The 14,046-nt window shown below is 40.5% G+C and overlaps 1 protein-coding gene across 3 annotated transcripts in view; it reads right to left on the bottom strand.

Moving 5' to 3' along the window:
• Rrn3 (RRN3 homolog, RNA polymerase I transcription factor) overlaps positions 1 to 14,046 on the bottom strand; it is a 51,190-nt gene that overhangs the window by 17,953 nt on the left and 19,191 nt on the right. For all 3 annotated transcript variants that reach the window (XR_007589224.1, XM_050125817.1, XM_050125818.1), the window contains 10 exons: positions 13,369 to 13,458; positions 13,140 to 13,269; positions 12,613 to 12,672; positions 11,611 to 11,674; positions 10,442 to 10,511; positions 8,859 to 8,957; positions 6,200 to 6,292; positions 4,563 to 4,701; positions 3,323 to 3,453; positions 403 to 533 (listed from right to left, as the gene is read on the bottom strand). Coding sequence is in view for 2 of the 3 variants with exons in the window: in XM_050125817.1 (XP_049981774.1) it covers positions 403 to 533; positions 3,323 to 3,453; positions 4,563 to 4,701; positions 6,200 to 6,292; positions 8,859 to 8,957; positions 10,442 to 10,511; positions 11,611 to 11,674; positions 12,613 to 12,672; positions 13,140 to 13,269; positions 13,369 to 13,458 (1,007 nt within the window). In the remaining variant the exon portion in view is untranslated. The remainder of the gene's footprint in view (positions 1 to 402; positions 534 to 3,322; positions 3,454 to 4,562; positions 4,702 to 6,199; positions 6,293 to 8,858; positions 8,958 to 10,441; positions 10,512 to 11,610; positions 11,675 to 12,612; positions 12,673 to 13,139; positions 13,270 to 13,368; positions 13,459 to 14,046) is intronic.

Below are 14,046 nucleotides of genomic sequence, written 5' to 3'. Positions count from 1 at the left end.
CCCAATGTGCTTTACCACTGAGCTCCATCCTACCCCTAATTACCTTAAAAAGTGTTTTCTTCAGATCAAACAAACACAACTGATTTGGAAACCAAATGAAAAACAACAAACCTACAAAAAGAATCAAAACAATACACAACACTATGTTATCTATAAACAGAGACAGGCTTTTAGGTTCAATACACACAGATGCCTCATATACTTTCTCTTACCCAAAATGGAGACTTCTCCTTCTCAAACTGCTTCATAGAATTAAAAAAACCTTGCATGTAGCAAACAGATTTTCCCCTTGCTTTACAAAGACAGATCAAAAATAAGAGACCTATTTCTTTGATTTGAGACAATATTATAATCTTCCCAAAGCAAAACATTGAAAAAGCATTTGAAAAATTAGTTACTTACATAAGAGGAATAAATTTAGCTCTTGCCAAAAAGCTCCCAATGTAATTCGCAGCGGCTTGCCTGGTGATGGCGGGGTTATTTGGATCCTGCAACTTTTTCCAGAGATGTTCCAAAAATGCTTCTGCAAATCCCTGTAACAAGAGAGGCTGTTGGCTTGGCATTTCTAATGCTGAAAATATTCTGGCTCTCAGCACCCGAAGGCATTACCTAACAATGTAATTATACTGCTAAACAAGGAACAGAGGGGTCCTGGTTCTGATTTAAAAGTAAAAACCCATCAGACCCAGCTCTCTTCCTGCCCCTAATCCCTTTGTGTTCAGCACCAATACCCAGAAACACTTTCTACCTGGGAGCCCAGAGGCCACACTGGGCTGGGTCTCAGGTAGGCTATTTTCATTCTCCTTCTTGTACTCCACTATAATCTCTCCAAGCTCATCCTGTAGCAGCCAGGTTGCAGGGGGCCCCTCCTCCTTCCATTCATTCCTAGGGGACGCTGCCAAACTTTGGTATGCATGCAACTTTCCTTCTCCCTATGGACCTTCTCAGCACACAGCCCCCTCTTAATCCATCCCCATACCTAGAAATACTTTTTGTCCCAAAGGCCCCCAGAGGCCATACCGGGCAGGGTAGGTGAAACACTGTGCTCCATTAAGATCTCTCCATTCTCACCTTCAGCCCAGAGACAACCTGCTTGCAAGGAGCTCCTCCCTCTTCAACTCTGAGTATCATCTCTGTCTCACTTCAACTTTGTAGCTTAATGTATACTTCCAGGACTGCCCCCCCATCCCACCATACCTCCAACTCCCTGTGGACCCCACCTCTAGGTGAACAGGATTCACCTTAGTTCTTTCCTGAAGCTTCTCTGCTTTTTCTCCTAGCCTATCTCTATTCTTTCCTCTCTGCCACCCACCCACCTCCAGAAGCACGCACGGCAACCCACAACCATCACTTCCCTAAGATTCAGAGAGGGCAACAGAAACTAAGGAATGGAACACCCACTCAACAAAGACCAGATACTGACACCAAAATCTCCTCAATCATCCCAAACCCCAGATGCCTAGACACCAGCACAAAAACAAATATTAACAGCCAATACAATATGCCTCCACCAGAACCCAGTGTCCCTACTAGGGTAGGCCCTGAGAAATGCGCCAGACAAGAACGTGATAACTAGCTGTTCGAAATATATTCAAGGACCTTAAAGACAATATGAATAAATCCCTTAACGAAGTCTGTAAAAACACAAACAGTGGAAAGAAATAATAAAAACAGTTCAAGACATGAAAGTAGAATAAAAAAAGCCAGGTGATGCAGTCCACACCTTTAAACAGAAAAAAAAAAATCCTGGGCTAAATTTAACAAAGCAAGTGAAAGACTTGTATAATAAAAACTTCAAACAATGAAGAAAATACCAGAAGATTAAAAGATCTCCCATGCTCACGGATCAGTAAGATTACTATAGTGAAAATGGCCATCTCTCAGAAAGCAACCTACACATTCAACAAAATTCCCATCAAAAGTCCAACAAAGTTCTTCATAGAACTTGAAACAGTAATTTTCAGCTTCATATGGAAAGCACACACACACAAAGCAGGGCTGTTATGAAATATTTGTACACTGTCTGGAGGTGCATTGCTGGGACCAGTGTAATAAAAAGCTGAATGGGTAACAGCTAGGCAGGAGAAATAGATGGGATTTCTTGGGAGAGAAAGGAAGAGGAGAAGGAATCTAGGCACATGAGAGATACCAGGAGAAGGATGGGTGGTATGTGACAGAAGGAATGGGTTAATTTAAGTTATAAGAACTACTTGAAAACAAGCCTAAGCTAAGGCCAAGATTTCATGATTAGTAGGTCTAGGTGTCATTATTTGGAAGTTGGTGATACAGATGAAGACGCACAGGATAGCAAAAATGATCCTAAAAAACAAAAACTGCTGGTTGCCCAGCGGTGGTGGCGGCACACACCCCAATTCCAGCACTTGGAAGACAGAGGCAGGCAGATCTTTGTGAGTTCAAGGCCATCCTTGTCTACAGAGCAAATTCCAAGACAGGACTTCACAGAGAAATCTTATCACTTCACAGAGAAAAAAAAAAAAAAGGAAACAGAAAAGCTTTTGTACAGCAAAGGACACTACCATTTGGGAAAAAAGCAACAGGCTACAGGCTACAGAATGTGAAAAGATCTTTACCGGTTACACATCTGATAGAGTTAATGTCTAAAATATATAAGAAACTAAAAAGACAAACAACAACAAAAACCCTGGACATCAAGAAAGCAACACAATTTAAAAAGGGATAAGTAACTAACAGAGTTCTCAAAACCATTGAAACACAAATGGTTGAGAAATAAACATCCTTGGTTATCAAGGAAATGAATATCAGAACTACTTGAGATTTCATCCTCTAACAGTCAGAATGACCAGGATCAATAGAACAATTGACAGCTGTGCTGGCAAGGACATGGCGTCCAGCACTGAGATGGAGAAGCAGACACAAGCCACAAAGAATGGGTTATACCAAGGAAACATAAGCAGAGCTACACATAAATCCATAGACAAAAACATACTCATAATTTTAAAAATAATAAATTTTTAGCTGAACTGGGCAGTGGTGGTGCACGCCTTTAATCCCAGCACTCAGGAGGCAGAGACAGGGGAATCTATGTGAGTTCAAGGCCAACCTGGTCTAGAGAACAAGTTCCAGGACAGGCTCCAAAGCTACAAAGAAAGTGTGTATTGAAAAGAAAAAAATATAATATATATATTCCAGCTGGGCATGGTGGCACGTCTCTAATCCCAGTACTCAGGAGATAAAGACACTCAGAACTCTGAGCTCTAGGCTAGCCGGGGTTAGGTATGACTTTAAATCAATCAATCACCAATCATTCACTCAATCAGCATGGCAATGCCATTTTACTTACCAATTTGAAGCTGCAAAGGAAAAACATGAAGAATTGTACATGGCAGGAGGCATGTGTAGGCAACAGGAGTTTGTCAAAGATGGCTATCAGATCACGGTATAAATCCTTTGTTTTACTGTTATCAATCTTACCTACAAGAAAATTCAAACTTTATTTTCATAAATACATATTTTTAAAGGAACACAACGCTATTAAGAATCAGCATTTGGGCAGGGCTGAACATTCATAAGGCTACAGCACAAAGGCGGGGGGGGGGGGGGGGCGCACAGAAAAGCAAACCCAAACAAAGTAAAACCCAGAAATTAAACTATAGCTACAAAAGTATTTAAATGGATGGCTTCGATTTCTGTATGTGACCACCTTGTGGACAGGGTCCTAAGCATCACTTAGGTTGGGCTTTCACAGCAAGCAGCAGGCAGCTCTCCATTCTGAGTCATCTCAATGGCTCCTGACTTTGCTTTATTCAGTGTAATCCCTTACGTCACACACTGCTGTGAAGCTACAAAAATGATCTTTCCTTTTTGTTTCCCAAGACAGGAGCTCACGTAACCCAATCTGGACTGCAATTCACTATGTAGCAAAGGCTGATCTTGAGCTCTTGTTCTTCCTGCTTCTACCTCCCAGGTTCTGAATACAGACATGCAGCACTAGGCCAGGTTTCCAAATCTATGCTAACTCATTCTTTTGTCTGTCTGTTTTGAGACAGAGCTTTTCTGTATATCTCTGGCTATTCTGAGACTTGCCCTATAGACCAGGCTAGTCACGAACTCAGAGATGCACCTGCCTCTACCTACCTATACTAGTGCTGGGACTAAAAGCATGTGTCACTAGGCCCAATCAACAAACTCATTCTTACACCACAGCAATGTGCATGGACACGAAGTCTTCAGGCTCAGTGAAGTTAAAGTCCCAACACTGGCATAATGAATACATATAGCAAGGGCCTCTCAAGGAACCACAGAATACAGGCAGACATCCTGAGACAGTCAACACACCATTATCAAATTTCTTGAGACTATCAAACACAAGCGATCCCTTCTAAAGTTAGCCAAACGCCATCTATTACCCTTTATTACACAACAGTGAAAACACCATGGTCTTTGAAGTTAAATCCTGGGTCCTAACCCCATTCCTTCCATTCTCAAATTGTGTGACACTGCCACAGAAGTTGATCTGTCTGACCCTTTCTTATCTCATTCTCAAGATATCAACCAACTACCTAGGTTACTCTAGTTATTACCGTCCACACGACAGACATCCTCAATGTAGGACAGAAGCAAAGAGAGCAGGATGTCCAGGCGTTCGGCGATGGGATGAGCCATCTGGCTAGGCCGATCCAGGTCAGCTTTCTTTTCAGGTTCGGTGTCCTCATCTTCATCCTTGAGGAAGTGAAAACTGACATTACAAAAGTCACTGGGAGTCTTCAGTGTTTGGGGAAACTGACTAAAAGAGAAGAGTAAAATGCAGACACTGTCCCACACTCTCATTTAGAGATGTGATTCAAAGTCACCTTTCGAATTTTAAACAAACACCAATCTGACTCTTTTTCCCCCTTTTACTTTTTGGGGGCTTGGGGAATGGGGCTGGTGGTAGAGGGAGTGACTGGGACTGGACCCTCATGCATACTAAGCCACGTGTGTTAGCACTAAGCTGAGTCCCCAGCCCTGACTCTCAACAGCACATTCCCATCCCAGTCTTGGTGACTTCTGTAGCTGCATGGCTGAGGCTGTATCACCAGCTGCTGTGTTGTCTGCCAAGAACTCACAGCTTCTCCAGTTACAACCTCAGAACCAATGTCAAGGAGTCACAAAAGGCAGAGTCAGAGTGATTCTCAGTGAGTCAAAGGTGTTTACCACCAATCCTAGTGACTGGAGTATGATCTCCAGAATCTACATGGTAGAAGAAAACAGACTCCAGAAGGCTGTCTCCTGACCACATGTTCACCATGGTACACATGGGTGCTACTTCCTGCCACATCCCAGGAAAGGGACTCACACTGGATTCACAGCAATTTTCTTGTTCTCTGATGCCTGGCCTTAAGAGCACTTCAACTCAGCTCAAACTCTGGGCAGCTGAGCTCTACAACACACAGCGAGTACTTTAACAGTAGACAGTAACTACAACTAGACAGTGACTGCTTTAAGCTAACTGGCAACACATACACTAGACTGGGACACTTTCTGCTTGCTGTTTCCTCACAGATGCTTGCAATTTATAAACAATAAAAAAATTTTGGAATGAAAATGAAACAAATTTCCCCAAAACCAAACATAAAGCCTTGGACATAAACCATTTATAGGCAGTAAATAGTATGTCAGCACTGGACAAGGTATCACACACCTATAATCCCAAAACAGACTTATTTAAGGAGGTGTTCTCAAGTTTGTTCAACTACTTCATATATTTATATATTACCACGAGTATGTGCACATGCATGTAGAAGCCACAAGTTGCTTGGTTTATTCTGCCTCAGGAATGCTGTCCACCTCCAAACTCTAATCTAGAGCTAACCAATTACCCTAGACAGGCCAAGTAACATGCCAGGGGTCCTCCTGTCTGTGCCTAACTAGTACCAGGAACTTGAGCACATTTACCACACCCAATGTTTTCTCTGGGTTTTAGGGATCAAATTTAGCAAAAAGAAAGCACTTTGCCAGCACATCTGTCCTTCCAACCCCTCCATTGTTCTGTCTTAACAGGAAGCCTTAAAAAAGACTTCAAGCCTATTAAAGCCTGTAAGCCATTAGCTATGTCTTTCGACACTCTGAAGTAATGAATGTATGTTTCTGTTAATAGAAATGCCATAAGGACAAGAATCAAATACAAAGTAAAAATAAAGAAGTCTAACCATCAATATCAAAACAAAGAGGTGCTGACCATATTAAACAATCCTTCTGTGGTATCTGTCCCATCACAAGACTGAGCTGCTGCCTCTTCAGCATCTTCAATATCCTGCCGGGATACACTCACCTATATCACACAAATAAATAAATAAACAAATGGATGGATGGATGAATAATGAATAAATGAAAACAGTTAAAAATGTAGCTATTTGCAGCTGAAAAAAATCAATCTACTATAAATACTATTGTTGTGAAATATTACTATAACTAGGCAAAGATATATTTGTTTATTTATGTAAAGATGTGTTGCATTTGCTTCACCTTGCTTGCCAAAGGCACCTGATTGGTCTAATAAAAAGATGAACAGTCACAGCTAGACAGGAGAGGGATAGGTGTGGCCTGAAAGCAGAGAGGATAAGTAGAAGGAGAAACCTAGGCAAAAGGGAGGAAAGAATGAGGAAGAAAGAGGGGACATGTCCAGAGCCAGAAGCAGGCAGGAAGAGCTACCTGGGCTATACTGTAAGACCCTGTCTCAATAAATAAAAGTCAGGGGCTAGAGAGATGGCTCAGCTGTTAGGAGCACTTGCTCTTTCTCTCTCATTCATTCATTCATTCATATGCTTACTTATTTCAATTTTTTCAGGGCAGGGTTTCTCTATGTAGCCCTGGCTGGACTGTAACTTACTCTGTAGACCAGGTGAACTCAAACTCAGAGATCCGTCTGCTGGCCCCTGAGTGCTGGGATTAAAGGTATGTGCAAGAACACTAACAGCACTTTTTCTTTCAGAGGACCTGGATTCAATTCCCAGCACCCACATGGCAACTCACACCCATTCTTAACTCCAGTCCCAGAGTATCTAAAACATTTTTTTGACATCCACAGGTACCACGCATACATGAAGTGCACAAACAAGCAACCAAACAAAACATTCATATATATAAAATAAAATAAATTCAAAACTAAATCAGAGCCAGGAAGATGGTTTAGTGGGTAAAGGTAATTGCCACCAAGCCACTCCATCCCCAGAAACAGACATACAGACATGGTGGAAGGAGAGAACCAACTTGCACAAGGTACCCTCTGATCTCCATACATGCTACTACACAGGACACACAAACACACAAAGACACACACACACACACACACACACACACACAAGGGGGGGGGCAGACCAAAAACTAAGTAAAATAAAAATAAAAATTTAAAATGTTTTTCTCCACCTTGAGTTCTTCTTGCCAGGCACACACCTTTAATCCCAGCACTCAGGAGGCAGAGGCTAGGGGATCTCTGTATGTTTAAGGACAACCAGGACTATATAGAAAAACCTTGTCTCAAAAAAACAAAAGCAAAAGAAAATGAGTTGTAGCTCCTCAGGTTGCAGTCCTATTCAGATAACCCCAATTCTGAGCCATGCCCACACCACATACTTCCTAACCCTCTACTCTCTCGGACTGCAGTTTTCACTGGCAAACCAACTCAGGAAACACCAAAGCCATTACACATCTAAGGGCCTTGTATGTGACCTTAGATTTGTAGACGTGCTTGTGTGGGCAAGTCCAACGTTGTTATCAGGAGTCTTCCTCAATTGCTTTCAACCTTATTCACCAAGGTAGTGTCTCTCAGAACCTAGATGTTGCAGATAAAGCTAGACTAGAGAACCAGCTGGCTTTGGAGATTCTAACTGCTTTCCAAGCACCTGTGCTATAGGCAGGCTAAGTTTTCGTGGGCACTTCAAGCTACCTGTGCAGTCCAAGTCCATGGACTTTTGCTTTGTTCATCTTTGATGGTATTGACCAAACTCTTTCTTCCAGATCCTCCCAATACCCAATTCCCTTTTCTGACCACTCCTGCTCCCCTATCCTGACTGCATTGTTCCACAAACCTGTCCTTAGTTCCCAGCTACAGGTAGTTACTGAGTATTCTCCAACCTCCAACTAGTCCTATATGCAACTACACCTGTCCAAGGGGAACATGTATCCACAGCCTCCTTCCTCTGTTGTTGTTTTTGTTTTTTTTTTTTAAAAAAAAAAAAAAAGAAAAACTTTGACCTGTTTATCCTGATAGGACGCATAAATAAGAATTTTCAAACAGAAAACATATGCAGAAGCTCAAATGAACATTCAATCTGGGCCTTCCTCACACCCACATCGCACAGACCCCAAAGGCAGTTTAGCTCAAGCACTTTCTACGATGCCTTTGTATGGCTGTGCATACCTAATCATAGGACTGAACTGTTTACAACCGCCAAAAATAGGTAAAGTTAAAGAAGTATAGCTAGAATGAAGCAAGTAACTGGACTGTTTTCCACTGCTATTTGTCTTAGTTAGGGTTTCTATTGCTGTGAGGAGACACCATGAACACAGCAACTCTTATAAAGAAAACATCTGATCAGAGGTTCAGTCAATTATCACTGCAGGCATGCACGATAGCAGAGGTGGTGCTGAAGCTGAGACTGATGCATTGGGTGGTATCCTGAGTATAGGAAACCTCAAAGCCTACCCCCCAACAAGACCATACCCACTGCAACAAAGAAACACCTCCCAATAGTGACACCTTCTATGAGAATATGGGATTATGGAGGCCAGTTATATTCAAACTACCATATTATTTATTGTTTCACATACACAAAATATGTAGTCATAAAATTTATAAATGAAAACAGAGAAAAATATACAGGTGATCTGATACTTACATCTAACTTGAGTAACTTTTCAATGACAAGCTCCAGAATTTCACGCCTCAAAGTTGGAAAATACACACTTATCCTTAGTAAATTATGAACATAACATTCCTAAAGCATAAGAAATGAAATGATGGACAATTCAGCAGTGTTTCAGGACCTAAGCAAAACATGACTTCTACTTTAACTACATGACTAGAAAAGGGACTGTCAGTTCAGAAACTATTCAAATGTACGTATTCAATGTACTTATTCAAATGTACTATTCAAATGTACATATGTTAATTAATCTAATCACCACAAGTAAATGATTCTACTCAGTAATACACTATTACCTTCTGGTAATATTCTTTTTTTTTTTTTAATTCACCTGTGGTACTGGGAGTCAAACCCAGAACCTTGTACATGCTAAGCATGCATTCCCACTGAGCTACATCTGCAACCTTCCTGGTAATTCTTATATGTATAAGCACCCAACACAAAAGATTATTTCTGAAATGGATGCTGACCATGACCTACACACGGTAATAAAATGGTAGTGATGCCAGGCAGTGGTGGCACGTGCCTTTAATCCCAGCCCCCCAGCCTGGTCTACAGAGCAAGTGCCAAGACAGGCTCCAGAGAAACCCTGTCTCAAAAAAACAAAAACAAAAAATGGTACTAAGTTATACTAGCTAGGAAAGGAATTAGACACTAGGAGACACCTACAATCCTAGCATTTAGGAGGCGGTTGAGGCCAGCCTGGGCCATAGATTAGGACCCTGTTTCAGAAAATATAACAAAGAGAAAAGAATGTAGACAGAAGATTCTGTTCCACCCAGTCCCACAGCCATTCAGACGCAAAGAAACACACAGAGGCTTATATTAATTATAAACTGGCCTATTAACTCAGGTTTATTAATAACTAGCTCTTACAACTTATATTAACCCATAATTCTTTTTTTTTAAATATTTATTTATTATGTATACAATATTCTTTCTATGTGTCTGCCTTCAGGCCAGAAGAGGGCACCAAACCTCATTACAGATGGTTATGAGACACCATGTGGTTGCTGGGAATTGAACTCAGGACCTTTGGAAGAGCAGGCAATGCTCTTAACCACTGAGCCATCTCTCCAGCCCTAACCCATAATTCTTATCTATCTTTAACCACATGGCTTGGTACCTTTTCTTCCTCTGTGTCTGGTTGGTGACTGCATCTGCCTTTTCTCTTCCCAGAATTCTCCTGTTCTGGCCGCCCTGCCTATACTTCCTACCTGGATACTGGTCAATCAGCCTTTTATTAAACTAATGAGTGAAAAATATTTAGTGTATAAGACCATTATCCCACAGCAAAAGAATATGAGAAACGTTCTTAGCTTTCTCTCTGTTTTGATTTTTGAGGCAGAATCTCACATTGTAGCTCAGGCTCACCTCAAACTTGCCTAAGTCCTCTTAGCTTAACCTCCCAAGTGTCAGGATCACAACAGGCCTACGCCACAACACTCCATGAAATGGAATCTTGAGTTTAAAACTCTAGACAGGCATTTTTAAGAAAATAATAACATCATCTAAAATAAAGTCACAAAATAATCTTTTCATGAAAGGTTTCTTACCAATGTTCTCTCTGATTTTCTCACAAATGGAAATTTTTCTACCAGTATTGGCATTAGAAACCATGGTGTCCTGTTTAAAAAAAAAAAAATCTAATCCATATTAACTTTTTAAAAAGCTAGCATCTGCATCCTAAGAAAAATAAGGAAATAAGAGGCAAAAAAGAACCCTACCACAAGTAATTAAAGGCCCAAATCAGGGACTTGCAGAGAAAAATATAAAACAACTTACATAGAAATATACTTTATTTTTTTTAACTTTGTTAGTAACAGCAAGTCAAAAACAGGCTTTTCTTCTACAACAGATTGACAGATTTCAGTTTAAGAACATGTACCAGTATATAAGTATATTATTTAAAGAGGCAAAGTATCATTAACTTGGTATTTTTTGATTAAGGCAGGGACTCATGTAGCCCAGGCTAGCATCAACTAGCATAAAACTGTGTATAACCAAGGATGACCTGAATATCTGATCCTCCTGCCTCTACCTTCCCAACTGTTGAGGTTACATATACAATACTCCACTCCAGCTTCCCATTTTTAGTTAACAAAAGTAACACTAATAGTCTATACTGCCAAAGAAACCCACAAGCCTGCCACACTTCTTGATAACCACATTTTATTCATACGGCAAAGTGTGCACACAGGTTCAAAGAGAAAGTATCTGGATATCATATCTGCTGAAGATAAAAGCAAAATCCCAACTTCTACAGAAAAGAGAGGTAGAAGCACTATGTATAGGTTAAACATAAATAGTTACGCAGGCATGAAATGACTTAGAGGGAGAGACATTTGCCTTCAAGGCCTGGCACCTGAGTTTCTACAAGGTAAGCCGGCAGAATGGAAACTACTGATGGCTGTCCTCTGACCAGCGTGATGGCACACTCAACACATGTGTCTACACCCACACACAAATTAAATTTTTAAGTAAATAAAATAAATTAAAACATAATGAATAGAAAATAGAATTTTCAACATGTGTTATCAATACAACTGAAAAATAGCAATATAACCCAGTTTTTGATGCTATTAACACTCTATAATCTACTCGATTCTTCCTTCCAGAGCTGTGTGCACACATTACAGGCAAGTGACCCACCAGAACTAAGACTCAACCTGTTAAACTAAACAGCATGATTCAAAGGAATCAAAGTCAACAAAACAATACTCACGATGGGACATATTTTGTTATGATTTGCAAGGCTCTATGACATGTGTCAAAATTTGCAGGAAGATCTACAAGGAAAAACTTGAAAGTATGAACATCAAAACAAAAAACTTCAAAATCATGTTTCTGAAGCTATGAAGCTAAAAACACTTTCTAACCAAAACTCAGTAACTATGAGAAATAAGAACTGCAAAGTTAGATGGGAGGTAGTGGCACACCCCTTTAATCCCAGAAGTAGGTAGATCTCTGAGGACAGCCAGGACTATACAGAGAAATCCTGTCTCAAAAGACAAATAAGCAAAAAAAAAAAAAAGGAATTGCAAGGTTTGTCTCCTCAATCAACAATGAGTATTAAATGGATTAATTATATCACATCTGCATAGATTCATCTAGAAAGAGCTAGAGTTATTAGTTGAGAATGGCAAAGCACACAGAACACAGGTAACACTTCAGCTACTGGAGCAGGATTGCAGAGTTGGAGGCCAGAGACCCTACCTAAAAAAAAAAAAAACAATGGGTGGTAGAGTGCTTGTCTAGCATTTACAAAGCACTGAGATGAATCTACATAAAACAGACTTAGCAGTACACTCTCGCAACCCCAGTATTCAAGAAGTAGGGGCAAGAGGATCACAAGTTAAGGTCTTCTTCAGCTATGTAAATTCAAGGCCAGATCAAGGACACATAAGAACGTGTCTTCAAGGGGGGGGGGGGGGGGTAACTGCACACTATGAATGTGCCAAAAATAGTCTATATAGTCTATAAACCTGGGTGTGGTGACAAACATCTTTAATCTCAGAGGTAAGTGGATCTCTCTGAGTTCAAGACCAACCTAGTGAGTTCCAAGACAGCTGGGCTAAACAGTAAGACACTCCCTGTCTCAAAAAACCAACAAGATTCTATCAAAGGTTATCACTTGTTGTTGTCTCCATGAGAATAAGTACTGAGGCATCATTTAGAACACATTCTCAAAGATGCACACTGCTCTGACTCTTCTTTTTATACTTACTGTCATCTTCATCTTCAGAATCTGAAACATCTATGCCACCCTCCTTAATGATCACTCGAGCTTTGGAGAAAAAAGAAAATTTGTTATACTATTCTGTCACGGACAAACAAGGAACAGAAAATTTGAAAGGTGGAAGGAGAGAGGGATGCTGGAAAGATGGCTCTGCCTGGGGACCTGACTCCCATTACCCGTATGATGGGTCACAAATGCCTCTGAACTCTAGTTCAAAGGGATCTGATCCCCTCTTCCAGACTCTTTGGCCACTGTACACAGGGTTGCATACAAGCAGAAAACACACACAAAAAAGTTACATTGATATACATACGCTTTCTGCTTATGATACCCTGTGCCAAAACAGGGCTATGCAAGCAAAGTAGCAGCCATCAGAAGTGGCACATGACCTTAGACCATAACTGTAAGCCAAATAAACTACTTTAGAATAAGGGAGGCAAGGGCAGAGAAAGCAAGTGAAAGGAAGGGGAGAGGAAGAAAAAGTTCATTTTTACAAGCAAGTAACAACTACTTACGAGGTACAAAATGAGAAGCAATCATGCTGAGACATGGTCTAAGGAAGACTGTCTGTGCTGATACAAGATTACCAAGAAAAGCCAAATACTCCTCCACCACTGTCTGACTTCTCTTCAACCAAGGTAATCTCTAGAGATGGAAAAGGAAGACAATGCAAAGGTGTAACAGCTATATACTGTTTTCAAAATATTAACTAAGCTGTTAGTCGGTGAATTAGCGTAAACTTACCAAGATGATGTTTATAAGTTGCTCAAAGTCTTTTGTCAAGTACATGACAGAGGAACGAAATTCCAGCAGCCAGTTAATTATTTGGTCATCCTTAAGTTAAAACAAACAAACAAAAATCATAAACTGTCTAAAATTACAGAAAAGTAATGGATATACTTTGTACCGATTGCCTATCAATAGCATGTTTAAATTCAGGAAAACAAACATGTTCCACTAAAATATGCCAGAGGGGCTAACTACAGTGTGTACTCCTATAATTTAAGCATGTGAGAAGCTGAAGTTTCAAGACCTGAGCTATATACTAAGTTCCAGACCAAACCTTGCTTATATACCTATTAAGCCAAAGGGCTAAGTGTAGGACTCAATGCTTTCCTTCCATGTTGGAGACCCTGGACCTAATGCCCAGCACGTCTGCACAAGCTAGGCAACTTGAGTCTGACCATCAGAAGCCATGTAAATATGGAAGGCAAGTAGCAGTCCAGGGACTGGAGAGCTGGCTAAGCACTGGCCGCTCTTCTAGAGGACACAGAATCAGTTCTCATCATCTACATAGTGGTTCATAACAACCATCTGTAACTCCAGTTCCAAGGGATCCAACATCCTCCTCTGGCTTTTTTTCTTTTTCTTTCTTTCTTTTCTGTTCTTTCTTTTTTTTTTTTTTTTTTTTTTTGATTTTTT

The sequence above is a fragment of the Alexandromys fortis genome, unplaced genomic scaffold (assembly GCF_014885135.2).
Source record: "Alexandromys fortis isolate MF-2015 unplaced genomic scaffold, M_Fortis_MF-2015_v1.1 scaffold_238, whole genome shotgun sequence".
NCBI classification, from domain to species: domain Eukaryota; kingdom Metazoa; phylum Chordata; class Mammalia; order Rodentia; family Cricetidae; genus Alexandromys; species Alexandromys fortis.
This window is presented reverse-complemented; position numbering and strand designations above follow the sequence as displayed.